The sequence below is a fragment of the Cavia porcellus genome, unplaced genomic scaffold, assembly GCF_034190915.1.
Source record: "Cavia porcellus strain 051 isolate PalLab524CR breed Dunkin Hartley unplaced genomic scaffold, mCavPor4.1 scaffold_31, whole genome shotgun sequence".
NCBI lineage: Eukaryota > Metazoa > Chordata > Mammalia > Rodentia > Caviidae > Cavia > Cavia porcellus.
This window is the reverse complement of record NW_026947514.1, coordinates 29,052,480-29,066,467: the sequence shown is the minus strand read 5'-3', so window position 1 is coordinate 29,066,467 and position 13,988 is coordinate 29,052,480. Positions and strand designations below refer to the sequence as shown.

The 13,988-nt window shown below is 43.4% G+C and overlaps 1 protein-coding gene across 5 annotated transcripts in view; it reads right to left on the bottom strand.

Moving 5' to 3' along the window:
* The window catches only part of Zfyve1 (zinc finger FYVE-type containing 1), a 56,113-nt gene that overhangs the window by 2,811 nt on the left and 39,314 nt on the right, over positions 1 to 13,988 (bottom strand). For 2 of the 5 annotated variants that reach the window (XM_003472396.5, XM_013155204.3), the window contains exons 5-10: positions 6,080 to 6,186; positions 4,282 to 4,390; positions 3,656 to 3,753; positions 3,449 to 3,566; positions 809 to 979; positions 74 to 254 (exon numbers count right to left, since the gene is read on the bottom strand). In XM_003472396.5, coding sequence (XP_003472444.1) covers positions 74 to 254; positions 809 to 979; positions 3,449 to 3,566; positions 3,656 to 3,753; positions 4,282 to 4,390; positions 6,080 to 6,186 — 784 coding nt within the window. Of the gene's footprint in view, positions 1 to 73; positions 255 to 808; positions 980 to 3,448; positions 3,567 to 3,655; positions 3,754 to 4,281; positions 4,391 to 6,079; positions 6,187 to 7,184; positions 7,216 to 10,318; positions 10,338 to 13,988 lie in introns of those variants that run through there. The other 3 variants (XM_063241216.1, XM_063241215.1, XM_013155205.3) reach the window with 3 other exon arrangements.

The following is a 13,988-nucleotide window of genomic DNA, read 5'->3' as shown; positions in this document are numbered from 1 at the left end:
GGTTCTAAAACCCAGTAAGCACAAAGGAAAGCAAGTCCCCTTTGCCCCTGCAGCTCTTAGGGCCCCACATTACCTAACTGGGCATTCCTGGTGTCATAGCAGTTGTCACACACCCGCACGGGTGCAGGTCCCCAGCCTCGCTCAGGCACTGGCCGGGTCTTAGATGAACAGCTGTCACAGAAGCCCTCCCCACAGGCCCGGCAGTGATGCTTAGTGTCATTGTCTTTAAAGGATGTCGCACACTTGTTGCAGTTCTGCTCCAAGCACAAAACAAAACAGAGAGGCAGGAATCGTAGGTGTCCACTCAGCTCAGAAAGCCAGCAAGACCCAGGCAGCAGCTAGAAACTCAGAAAGGCGGCTTTTAGCTCAGTCGGGACCCAAACTTCCTAGTAATGATAGTTATCTGAAAGTGGAAAGGAGAAATGAGTGTCCTGTCCCAGCTCTGTGTGCAGAGGCCAGGTGCTCCCTGCCTGTGCATGCCCTAGAGATTTACGTAGCAAGTGGAGGATAATGAAAATGACCTCTGAAAATCTCTATCCACACTCTTTATCAATGACCTCAGAAATCAGAGCAGTATTAATTTATGGCCCTCACAGGTAAGGAATGAGACCCATGAGAGAGAAAACTCTTGATAAAAGGAAATCAGTGAGCAAAGAGGGAACTGACTGCCTCAAAGTTCCTACCCTTTCCAACACTCCCGCCACCGCCACTTGCTTGGGGAGAAACACTGCGCCTCCCTCAGAGAACCAGAGAAGTGGCCTAAGCATCGTTTGCTCTAGTGGGGTGCAGGTGCCTGCAGCCACCATACCAGGATCTGTGAGTTGGGCCTCCAGTAGGCTGGGGCGATCTGGTCTGTCAGCCAGGAAGTCACAGCCTTGGTGGGCCCAAGGCTAAGCTCGGACACTGACTGAGCCATGAAGTTCATCCCGTCCAACAGGCGCTGGGCAGCATTGTTGTTGTCCTTCAGAAACCCATCGGTCTGAAATGAAAATGGAAGCTTCCATCATGCTCTGAGTGAAGGAGGAGGGAGAGGAGCAGCTGGTGGCCACCTCAGAACCATAAAGTCCTTCATAGCAGACACTGGAGAGGCACCAGTGACTTCTTTGGCTTCTAAGTAACATTGCACCCAAAATGTCAACGTTTATGCTCATCAACGTTCACCTTAAATGCCTAAATTGCAGCTGCCCAACTCAGGACTTACTTTTCTCTACACAACATGAGGTAATACCTCCTCCAGGAAGTCTCCCATCCCCGTCAGTCAGGGAACCCAAACCCATGTGTATAAGCAGTGTTTCTGACCTATCTGATTCTCTGGTAGACCATGAACCCTCTGGGAACAAGGGCCTACTTTTTCAAAGTATTTAGCTCAACTCTGGGTGCACAGTACTTGACAACATATGCTGAAATAAAGCACCAATGAATGAACAGATGAACAGAAAGCAAGGCATTCTAATCCCAGGGACTATGAGGGATGCAGCCTACGAGCAAAGTATTCACTACTGTCTTCCTGAAATACATAATTAAATTTCTTACTTTAAGGTCACTTTAAATCCTTGGGACAAGATCAAAACCATCAAGCCAAGGGGGACTCCAGAAAGAGGACCACACCACAGTAACAAATCCAAGAGGATCCAGAAACTGGCGGGGGAGGGGGAGCTGTTTTACACACATGCACAAAACAAAGAAACCCTCGGTTTCATGCACCTATAGATCCAGGAAAGCTCAGGCACATTTGCAGGTAGGACTGGGCTAGCTTGGCTGAGGAATGTCCTCCCCACAAGGCCCATGAGCTAAAGGCTTAATCCTCAGCCTGATTCTACCGGGAGGAGGCAGAAACTTGAAGAGGCTGGAGTCTAGTAGGAGGTTTAAGGTCACTGGCAGTGTGTCTCTGAAGAGGACTGTGGAATAATGGTCTCCTTCTCTTCTCACTTTTGACCATGAGGTAAACAGGCTCTCTCCAGTACACATTCCCAGTGACACCGCGTGTCACTGCTGTCCAAAGCAACAGGACCAACCGGCCACGGCCTGAGTCCCCTAAACTTTCCTCTTTACAAGGTGATTGTCTCCGATCTGTCACGGTGATGGACAGCTGACTAATGTGGGCTGCAAAACTGACTGGTGACTTAAAGGCATTACCCAGCAAGGGAAACACCAGAGAGCAAAATAATTCTCTTAGAAAATCACTTGTCTTTCTCTCATGAGTAGAAAAGAACTGGATTTTGTTGTGATTTATGAATAATCCAAGCATGAATAGTTAGGTCCTCTAACGATTCCTATCTCCTTCTGTCTCACTGGGATCTTTCTCATATTCATGCTGGTCTCAAACTCCTAGGCTCAAGTGATCCTCCTGTCTCAGCCTCACACATAGCTGAGACTGTGCATGCATGGAACCAAGGCTGGTTGCAAATAGTGACCTGATGCAGAAAGTACCAAAACAAATCACTGCCTCTTGTACACATCTCTGTCTCGTATCTTACTTTTTTTTTTGTTGTGCCAGGGATTGAATACCTTGTGCTTGGTAAGTAGGCACTTGTGCCACTGAACCAGACCCCTGGTCCCTAATACCTTACATTTTAAAATCAAATTCAGAAGTAATTAAAGGCCTACCATAATCCCACTTCCTAGGATATATTACTAGAAAAATTTCCAGAACAAAGAAATGACCTTATAAGAAAATGGTCAAAAAGCATTTTTGTTGCAATAAAAATCCCATAAACACCGTAAATATCCAAAACTAAGGGACGGGCAAATCAAACCACAGAACCAAACAAAAGACACTGTGCTATGGAGAAAAAGCTAGGAAAATGGCATGTAAACTCTAATTGGATCAGGTGTGGTGACAGTCACTTGTGGTCTCAGCAACTCAAGAGGCTAAAGCAGGAGGACTGCTTGAACCAATTACAAGTCAACACAGGCAAAACAGCAAGGCTTCATCTCCCACCAGGTACTAAATAAGCCTGACCTGCTTAGCCTCCAAGGTCATATGAGACCAGGCTCATTCATGGTGACAGAGAAGGTTCCAGAACAAATAAACAAGTTATAATTTTATGAACAAGTGTATATGGAAAAGAAAACAACATGAGATTTTATTTACCAAAGGACATTCAATAGATTAATCTTAATAGTTATTTCATTTAAAAGTTGTGCTTCTACTATTTATGCAAAAAACAAAAACATAGGTTTGAAACAGGAAGTGCTATCCAGATGATGAAACTCTGAAACTCACAGTTGATCTCCCTTTTAACAAAACTCCACTCCTCTCCACACATAACAACTGACCGAAACAGGAGAAAGAGGACTGGGGAGAGTCCGCCTACTATGTGCAAGGCCTGGCTTTCATCCCCAGCGAGAGAGAGAGACAGACAGACACACTCACAGAGACAGAGAGAGCACACACACAAGAGCGAGCAATAGACAGAAGGCAGAAAATTAATGCAGTAGTTCTTACTCCAGGCCACACATGCACAATCTCTGTCCGCACCACCGTATCCACAGGGTCTTGGTTCCCGAACCAGTACTGCCGGCTCCGATAGACCACGCCACAGTTAGGACATTCGATCACATACCTATGAGGGAGGCAAGTAAACAGTGTTACCCAGCTAGATGCTGGAGAGACAAACACCAACAAACCTTTAGCTAAGAAGTTTAAACTCACCCTGACCAGGCATACTTTGCAAGACCCATCCAGGGAGAGTCGGTGGAAGCAGATGTTTTGGGCACTACGCTGACTTCCTTGCCCCTCTCGTAGCAGGCCTGAAACATGGAGCACTCTGCTAGCTTATTCCATGTACCCCAGACCCCATGGCCTCTTCACATCTCCATTCCCACAAACCACACCAGCTGCGGTTACAGGGTCAGAGCTTACCACTTCAGAAGGTTTATTTTTCTAAAGAAACCAGTGCCCTGAAGGACACTGAACTGTGTAGCCAACCCAGGCCCCACACCTGACCTCTAAATTATACACATGTCACAGAGAGGAGGAATCCATCAAACTGACTTTCTGAGAAGCATTATGCTCCAAAGAAAAGTGACAGTCAATATATTCAGCCCTTACACACAAGCTCAACAGAGAGAAGAAAAAGCTTTCAAAAATAAACCATGGAGGCTCTGACAATGAAGATGTATGAATTCTCTTGGTCAGAACTGGAGGTAAGTTCCAAAGATAAACTCAATTTGAACACTGCTAGGGATGCAGCAAAGAGCAAGCCAAGACAATTTTCCCAAAAGGAAAGCAGGTCCAGCAAGCCACCACAGGAGCAAAGAGAAACTGGGAAGGCTCACCTTGCAGGTATAAACTCGGTTGTCGTACTGGTGGGAGTAACTGCAGCGGCTCTTGGCTTCGTGAGGCACTCCTTCCTTTGCATGGTTCATACTGTTTTTACATCCAGCCCTAAGGGAAACCCAAAACCGGAGAGTGAGACAGCGCGCGGAACAGTGCCACATGTGCAGAAGACTCTGCCCTGCTTTAGGCACAGAGCTGAATCGGACCTGATTACTAACTGGGCCTTGAATGTGAAACACAGAAAAGACAGCTCACCTCAAAAACATAGGTGCCCCCCTGTTATACTTGCAATCAGTGGCATGACAGAAGTAGAGCCAACAAGGCTCTTGTAACTGGAAAAAAGGAAAAAAGAATCTCTTCTTAGAAAGCCCACCTGGCCTTTAGCAGAATGAAGCAGCCAGAAGACATCAACCTTGACCAGAGATAAAAACTGAACAACTCTCAAGAAATTAAAAATCTAAAGCAGAAATACGAAGTTAAACCAAAAACAGGTGCCAAAATAGAAAATGAAAACCAAATCAAAAAGCTGACAATGCATCAAGGGGAGGCTTATGCTAAGTAAGAAAAACTTCCAAATGAACAGTAAGCTCTGCCATCCTGACAGGGCAAAAATAGACTAGGACTTCAGAATTTCAGTGTTAAAAAAGGGAAAGTTCTGGAAATCCAGGTGAAGCTGTCACAATGGAAAAACCACGATCCAGTAGTGCTCAGGACCCTCATGCTACTCACAGAGAGAACAAAAATATTCCAGTGGCAAATAATCTCTCCTTCTCAAGTTGAGCTCTTCAAGATAATCCTTAGTTCTCCGTAGCCCACACTGTATAATCCAACAACCAAGACTTTTTATCCAAGTCAAATGCGGTATAATAAGTACCCAGCAAGTGGCCTGCCTACAGGTTTCAGTGCCTAAATGCCATTCATTAGAGAGGTGAACTCAGGTCAGGACCCTTCTGGTAGATGGGCAAGTATACAACATGGGCAGAGGTCCCGATATGGGCAAAGACATTCAATGGTGAGGGGACTGGAGTGTCCACAGGACATGGGATCCACCATTAAACATCAGGCCCATCCAACAACTCTCACCAGACTTTAATGTAATAGCCATCAGCTTTAATGAACACAATGACACTCAGGTGTGGTCACCCAACAAGCAACATCAGTTTCACCTTAGGGAGTCAGAGACCAACAATCTATTTTAAAACATTCTTCAGGTTTTTCTGATGCATGCTAAAATTTGAGAACCACTGCTCTAATTTTAATACAGAGTTTCAGGCCCAACCCAACCCGCAGACTCTGACTTGGAGAAGATGGCCTGGCCTCAATAATTCTGAAAGTACCCTAGTAAATTCTAACGTGCTCCAAGCATGTGTCTCCATAATGAAAGAATCACCTAGAATCAATACCTACCATGGTTCTTTGCACAAAGCAGGGCATGAGCACTCAATAGCTAGCTCAATAAGTGAAATACTATGAATAAATGCTTGAAAGCTGTGGTTAAAGAAAAACAAAGGCAGGCAACCCAAAGTCCTCCACCATAAAAAATGCCCAAACCAGACACCAGTCAGCTTCACTGGTTGGGCTCATCCGGATTCAGGACCATGTACTGTACTCTTAAAGCCCTTGCTATACAACCAAGATCACCTGGGTACTTGTCTTTGGCCTCACTCTAGGAGGTACAGTTAAGTCAGAACTTGTCATTGAACCAGATCCCAGGTGACTGGCCTGCATGAAAGTCTGGAATTACCACTGAGTCCTCAGTCCCAAGGCAGGGAGCAGGTCCCGGCTGGCCTCACTTACCCACAGCTGAGGCACACAGAGGAGCAGGTGAAGTACTCATCTGGGAAAAAAGAGCTGTGCGCCATCTGGTCATCAGGGATTTCACCGCTGAAGCGGTCACTCAGTGCCTGCCAACGAAGAAGGTGACACATGAAGGTCCTGGGCAGAGGGAACGTGCTTTGGCCCTGCTGCCCCTTTGCCTTCCTATGATGACCTCGCCGCTAGCAGGCCTTCCAAGCACCAGAGCAGAAGGCAAAACCCAGTAATTTCTACTCATGACCCTTAGCCTTCACCAATCCCCACCACAGGAAACCATGGAAACAACGAACCCACAGCCCTACAATCAAAGGTAAGAAAATTCTGTTCTCTCCTCGCTGCCTTGCAGGCTATAAATACCTACACATTCAGTGCTGTATTCTAAACTATCACAAATACTGACAACAGCCATTCCATCTTCATGAAACTAGGACCAAAATACTGAGCCTCCAGAGCCATCCGGAGAGCTGAGCAGGGAACGAGGGGCTCCCCAGGCCCACAGGCGGCCACTTGGAGTTTAGCAGGGCACCAACTATCTCAATGGAGAAGGAAAAAAAAAGAAAGTATCTGAAAATGGCATTGAAATGTAACTTCTTATTGCTAAGTCCTCTGTGTCCGCTCACTTATATTCAAAGTACTCTTCAAGCTGATAACAGAAGCCGGCTTTGCAGCTTTAAAAACTGGAGCAGTGCAGAGCTTGTATCTGCCAATCACCCAGTGTGAGGCAGCCAGGGGAAGAGAAGGGAAGTACCCTAAAACAAAAGGACAGGATGTTGCTTTAGTGAAAGGGCAGAAGAAATTTTAAGATGAGATTTAGAAAAAGGCCAGCTTAGGACACTGATCTCTAAGCAAGAGTCTCACTTAAAGAAAACTACTTATTTATGGTTCTTTTTCTACAGCTTTCTCAATGGCCAAACATTTGCTTAGGACAGCAAAGCCCTGAGATGGAGCCACGCACTGCAAAACAGTAGATATTCTCTTTCCTATTTTTGGTGAAATCTTGCCATCAGAAGTTGCAGATCAAGTCCCACAAAGGCAGTGACACCAATGCTGAGTCAAGAGTAAGAGAGGGTAGTGACTTAACACTCACCTGGGCATTCAAGTTTGAGTTCAGCAAGGGTAATGGGCAGGCCCGTAAAATACCATCTGTTAGTGATGGCTCACCAAGCAGCAATCTTTAAATCAGACCAACAACAAGAAAATACGTAATGACAGCCAGGTGTGGCGGCACACACCTGTGATCCCAACACACAGGAGGACCTCAAGTTAGACAAAGGCCTAAGCTACATGACTAGTTCAGAACCAGTGTGGACTATAAAAAATCTAAGAAATAGGATTTAGCTCAGTGGCCTGCCTGGCAAGCGTGAGTTCCTAAATTTGACTCCTAGTATACTACCCCCCCCAAAAATCTAACAATGCATACAAGTCCTTTCCTAATTGAGAGTAATTCTATAAAAATCAACAGCACACAAGAATGTTGAGGCTAACAATGAACATATATATGAAAATACTGAGAATGAGTAAGAAATGGGGCAGGGCCAAAGGCATGGCTCAGGCAGCTTAGCACCTGCGTGGCAAGCGGGAGGTCCTGAGTTTGATTTATTCCCAGTAGAACAGACGGAACGAATGAAAAAGAAAGGAAGGAAGGAGGGAGGGAATGGGGGAAAGGAAAGAAAGAAAGCACCAGTCAGCCTACAGTGTCCTCTCCTACTTGTAATTGTGACCATCCTTCAAGGATTATTTGAGTCTCACCTCTTCCACTGAGGCCTTCCCAACCACTCGGGGCCCTCTGCCTTCTCCAAACCCCTAATTTACTCAGTACAGAGAGTTCAGGTACTGAAGAAGTGGACAGTGGTGGAAAGCCATGAGTATATTCCATGGATTTTATCTGCCACACTGGAGCATGCATGCTGCGAAGAAGTTTTCTACCTTTGTTTCTCCTCCAAAGTTCAGCCTTCACCAGTTACCAATTCTAAGTGAAAACGGGTCTTCCCAAGCACTCAGTCAGGTCCTTCAGAATAAGCACCCCAGCACCAAATTCCCACTTAAACACCAACACCTGCCCCTCTGCTCCTGCCCTCCAGCTTTGCCCCAGGTTTCATCTCATGCCCACAGCCCTCTGGAGGTTTTTTTGTTTTGTTTTGTTTTGCTTTTGTGTGCTTTGTACTCACTCATCAAACTCACTCACAACCTTGTGCTTACCAGGCAAGCACCTGAGTCGCTGAGCTAAATCCCCGGTCCTCACCCTCTCGTTTAAAGTTGCGTGCTCTCTAACAGATCAAATTAGAGATAACTCTTAAGACCTTCTCTAAGAGTATGTGCATAATTCTAGAGAAACCATGTAAGAAAACAAACCATTAAGATCTGGAGAAGAAATTATTTCTGCACTTAAAAACACCAAGGCAAAGAAAAGACAAGACAAGACCAGCAAGGTAAATATCCTATGAAAGTAAGGCCAAATGTGGTGGGGCTGGGGATTTAGCTCAGCGGCATAAGTGCCTGCCTTGCAAGCAGGCAGTCATGAGTTCGATCCCTGGTACCGATAAAAACGAAAAAGACAAAAAAAAAAAAAAAAAAAGGCCAAATGTGGTAGTCCATACCTATAACCCCAGCACTTGGAGGCTGACACAGGAGGATCACTGTGAGTTTGAGTCCAACCTGGGCTACAAAGTGAGGTGGCCAGCCTGAATGTAGAGCGAAATCCTGTCTCAAAAAGACCAAAGAAAGAAAACTGCAAAATTAAAACATGAAGCCCTGAAGTCATTTTAGTTCTGCACTGAATCTGTGGACGGGGCATGCCCTCTTCAGAAACAACACTGAGGAGCCAATGAGGCTACAAGAGCGCTTGGTAGACTGAGAGTGACTTTTCATTTTTAACTTGAGGACTGTCTCACTCCCTTCCTGAGGCGCTCTCAATACCTAATCCAGGGAATCCACACATGCAAGACCTCTCTCCGAGGTACAGCTCACAGATCTTCATGATGGCAGGGCCAGGTGATGAGTGAACTACAAGATGTTTATGTATTAGTAATGAGGTGACAAACAAATTTAGAGGAGCTGACATGGTGGCCCCTAGCTACCTCAAGTGAGAGGACTGTAGGCTTTGAAGCAAGCCTGGACAATTTTGCAATACTGTGTCAAAATACACAAACGACGGAGGACGTAGCTCAGTGGTAGGGAGTCCTTGGGTTGGATCCCCAGCACCACAGGAAAAAAGAGAACTAGCTAAGGCGTGTAGAAGCTGGTACAATTGGTACAGGAGAAACCAAAGAATGGCTTTTTTTTTTTTAAGTCTCAAAGTTTATTTTAAACAAATAACTAAAAGACTAGGTGAGCCAGGGTTACACAGTGAGTCCAAGGCCAGGTCTGGACTACTTAGTGAGACCATGTCTCAAAAAACAAAACCAAAACTGCATAATGAGATCCAATCTCTAAATAAGTGAATAAATAAACGGCTAGCCCTAAGAACTTTTAAGGACAGATAATACCAATTTATCTTGGATTCAACATCTGTTGAATTCAGGAGGGTTGCTATCACCGTTAAGTATAAACTAGTAGCCAGCTCCACTGGCAGCACAGGGGCCTTTCTGTTCCAACCCAAGTGGCCACTGTTCTCTGACAGTTCTTCAGAGAAATGGGGATGTGATTAAGCATCTCATAGCTTTGTATGAAACAATCAGTATGCTGATTTCCCATACTATGTATACACTTAGAACTGCCATCCTTCTCACCCTAAACAAGTTAACTATGCTGTATGTTTAAGGCCACAGTAATCTCTTATGATGTCAGAAACAGAACTCCTACACAAACCTGCCCTCCACTTCAGATGCCAGTCATGTCTCTGACATGCCAGGGAAGAGAATTAACAGCACTTTATTCACAAGCCACAAGCTGATAGGAATCAGACTTTCACAAGCCTTACAAGAATCAAGAATATGTGAAGGCAACAGTAACTATTAAAAAAAAGTTCAATGTTAGTGTGTTTTAGATACCAGGATAGGAAGAAAGTGTTCTTTCTCTGTAACCTGATTTTTCTTTTCCAGTACAAACATAACCTACAACTGATTCGTGTATTTTGCCAGTTCAAAAATTCCAACCCTGGGGCTGAGTGTGTAGCGCAGTGGTAAGCACACTGCCTAGCATAAGGCAGGCCTCAGGTTATAGTCCCACCACCAAGGTAAGTGGGGGGAGGGAAGGAAGGAAGGAAGGCTGGTTGGTCCAAACCTTGCATCATTTCATGGTTTCTTGGGCTCTCCTTATTCTGAGGTCACAAAACTAGAAGCAAAAAAGAGGGAAGGGCTTCTTCTGAGAGTGACTGAGAAAGTTTAAAAAAGGTTGCCTGGAGACCAGATGATCTTAACCCAAGTTGCCCTGGCAACCATGTGGCTCTTTACCTATTAAGTTTAAACCCCGTCATCAAGAGGCTACAGTGAAATTCTTGATTCAGAATGGACACTTTTCTGTAATCAAGAATGTTACCACACAACAAACACAACTTTATAAATACTCAATAGATGCTTTTTGATGTGATGAAACTGGAAAGCCAAGAGTTTCCAGTTGACAAGGAAGGCATTATATTCAACTTTAATTCAACTTTAAAAGTGATCTGCCCCATTATTCAGAACTCTAGGTACACACAACCACAGATAACTCAATAACCCCTCTATTATTCAATATTCTGCTCTTCAAGTAGGACTTCAGCATCTGTTTCCTGTAAAAAGCTTAACCTGCTCAGTGAAGGTATGCTTTATACTTATATGGATTAGTGGTGCTGTTAATCCAGAACAAAGAATGGGAAATGTCCCAGTTAGAAAAATGACAGTGGAGCCTAGAGATCACAATGTGGCTAAAAGGACAGGGAGAGAAACATTAGCGCAGCTCAACTAGGGAAGAAGTGGCTGCAGACTCCCCTTGGAAAACATCCACAAGATAGGGTAGGAAATTACAATGACTGTGGAAAAGTATTTTTAATGTTCATGATAAAAAACATGTTGCCATAAGACACACATGTATAAACATATTGTCCCATTAGTGTAAGACGTTAAAAGAATCGTGTATGTATATAAATTTGTTAAGATATTTGTACTCCTGATTTCTCTCAGTTTACTGAAGAGAAAGATTTGTGCTCGTATTGTTCGGATACTTGAATGCAGATGTGCTCTGGGTAAATGATTTGGGGGTGATAATGTGCAGTGTGTACCATTATTGGCCCCTGACTGACGTGTTTTGGAATGTTTTCTCCTTGAAGTGAAATAGATGGGGGGGGGGGAGACAAATGTCATGAACCCCATCAAAATGCTGCCTTCTTTTGCTTCACTTTTCCTACCTGCCACTTTTTGAAGCTCTAGAAATCTTTTTTATGAGTACCTGTAGTTGCACTGTAGGACTGCCTCAATGTCCTAAATCAGTTCTAAATGTTAACCTTTTACGTCACTTTGACTTTGGGGAACAGCCAGCAATCACTGTGTGATTCAGATCTGGTGAATAAGGTGGATAGGAATATACCATAATTTTTTAAAATGCCTCCCTTTCTGTTAGACCGTACTCAGCAGCAGCATTCATCTTATTTTTGGTCACACTTCATAAAGACATTGTGAAACTTTCTTATTTAGAACTGCTTCAAGAAGTGCAAGACCTTCCAGGCAGATGGCACATGTCTATGATCCCAGCACTCAGAATGCTGAGGCAGGGCTGCTGTGAGTTCAAAGCCAGCCTGGAATATGTAATGAGTCCAATTGCAGCCTGAAATACATAATGAGACCCTATATTAAAGAAGGGGGAGCGGGGATTTAACTCAGCAGCACAAGCACCTGCCTGGCAAGCGTGAGGTCATGAGTTCAATCCCCAGTACCACAAGAAAAAGGAACTGTCTACAGTCCTACCACCCTTAATGTGCCCAATCTTGTCTGATCTCAGAAGCTAAGCAGGGTCTGGTTAGTACCTGGATGAGACAACGTAGCAACAACTACAGGATAACTGTGTTCAAATTAAGTACATATAACTTGGGGGGATTAATGGCAATGGGTCTTTTACTGTTATACATTTTTAATTTGAACATTTACCATATATTTTGATCATCCCTGCACTTCAAACTCCTCCTTATTAATCAGATTTCCAAATCCATCCTTCCTGGCCAGGCATGATAACACCTGTCTGTAACCCTAACACTTGGGAGGCTGAGGCAGGAGAATTACTGTAATCTGAGGACAACCTGGACTACAGAGTCTCAAAATGAGACCTTGTCTCAAAAAAAAAATAAAAAAGAAAATCCACTCTTTCTATTCAACAAATAGTAACTGATGGACTCCCTTCGAAACCAATAGTGTTGGCTGGGGATTTAGCTCAATAGCATAAGCGCCTGCCTGGCAAGCACAAGGTCATGAGTTAGATCCCTAGTACAAAAAAAATAAATAAATAAAAGGCAAAACAATAGTGCTGGGTCACCAAGTAGAACTTCACAAGAAAAAAAAAAGAAAAAGAATGACTAACAATCTTTAAAAGTATATTAATAAGCTGGTGATACAGTTCAGTGGCACAAACGCCTGCCTGGCAATCATGTGGTCATGAGTTCAATCTCTAGTACTAAGGAAAAAAAAGGGGGGCTGGGGATTTAGTTCAGTGGCACAAGGCCTTCCTGGCAAGCACAAGGTCATGAGTTCAATCTCCAGCACCAAAAGAAAATGTAACAAAAGTATATTAATTACATGAAAATGAATGACCCACATATTGTGAGCTGATAAGGGACTGAAATAATAAGCAAAATAAACTTCTCCTCCTTAAAGTTGCAGTTTTAGGTATTTTGTCCAAACAGCAAGAAACTTGACTGATACAAGTATACAACAAATGAACAGGTAACCACTACATTACAGTGCTATGAATGTAAGACTTCGCTTAGAGCTGATTTTAACAATAAAACTCTTATGTAGTCAGTGTGCCTAATGCAAGTCTTAGAGATAGGCTTTCTGTTACAGCCATGTTACAGCCAAAACAAAAATGGGCAAAAATGATTTTTTTTTCAAAAATTTTTGTAAGTTGCAAGAAGTGCACAATTTCCTGGGGAGAATCCAAACCACATACTTAAATGACTCACTCTTTCCCATACACAGGGTCCCAAATACCTCAGGAAACAGAAACTAACAGGTCCCAGTGAAATTCTAGGAATACCAGTTACTAAGAATCATGAGAACTCAGCTGACCAGCTCCGTCTTAATGACATAAAGCTTCATAAATTACCTCCAAGAATACAGGTTAACTAGTTTTCTCAAAAACACCTAACAAACTGGCCTGAAGTAGGTCATCAAAGACTCTCAAGAAGAAAATTTCTGAGCTGTGACCACTACTTACAATGCCGTGTCCTGGTGAATTTAAAACATTAAATGGGTTTCATTTCATAATCAGACTTCTAACCAACCACAGCATGGACTTAGCTTCTTAGGAGAATGTTTGCATTACTTATATGTAATCTTCCATCTCGCCTACCTTTGAGCCATTACAAGAACATGAGCTGAGTATAGTTTAACCTCAAATTCTAACTAGAAGAAAGTATTTTATGAATTATTCAAATATAATTTTTCACTTTTTCCATATTATTAATAGTCAAAAATCACTGAATGGGCTGGAGATTTAGCCCGCCTAGCAAGCACAAGATTGTGAATTTAACCCCCAGTATCAAAAAAAGAGATAGATACTAAAAATTAAAAACCAATAAAGACAACTATGCAGGTAAATATAAACTAAAAATGATTTTTTAAAAAATTTTTTAAAAAATCACTGAATATTGGGCCAGGGATTTTTAACTCCGCTGTCTGGCAAGTATATTATCATGAGTTTGATCCCCAGTGCAAACAAAAACAAAAACAAATCACAGATTATTATCTAACACACAATTTGGTTT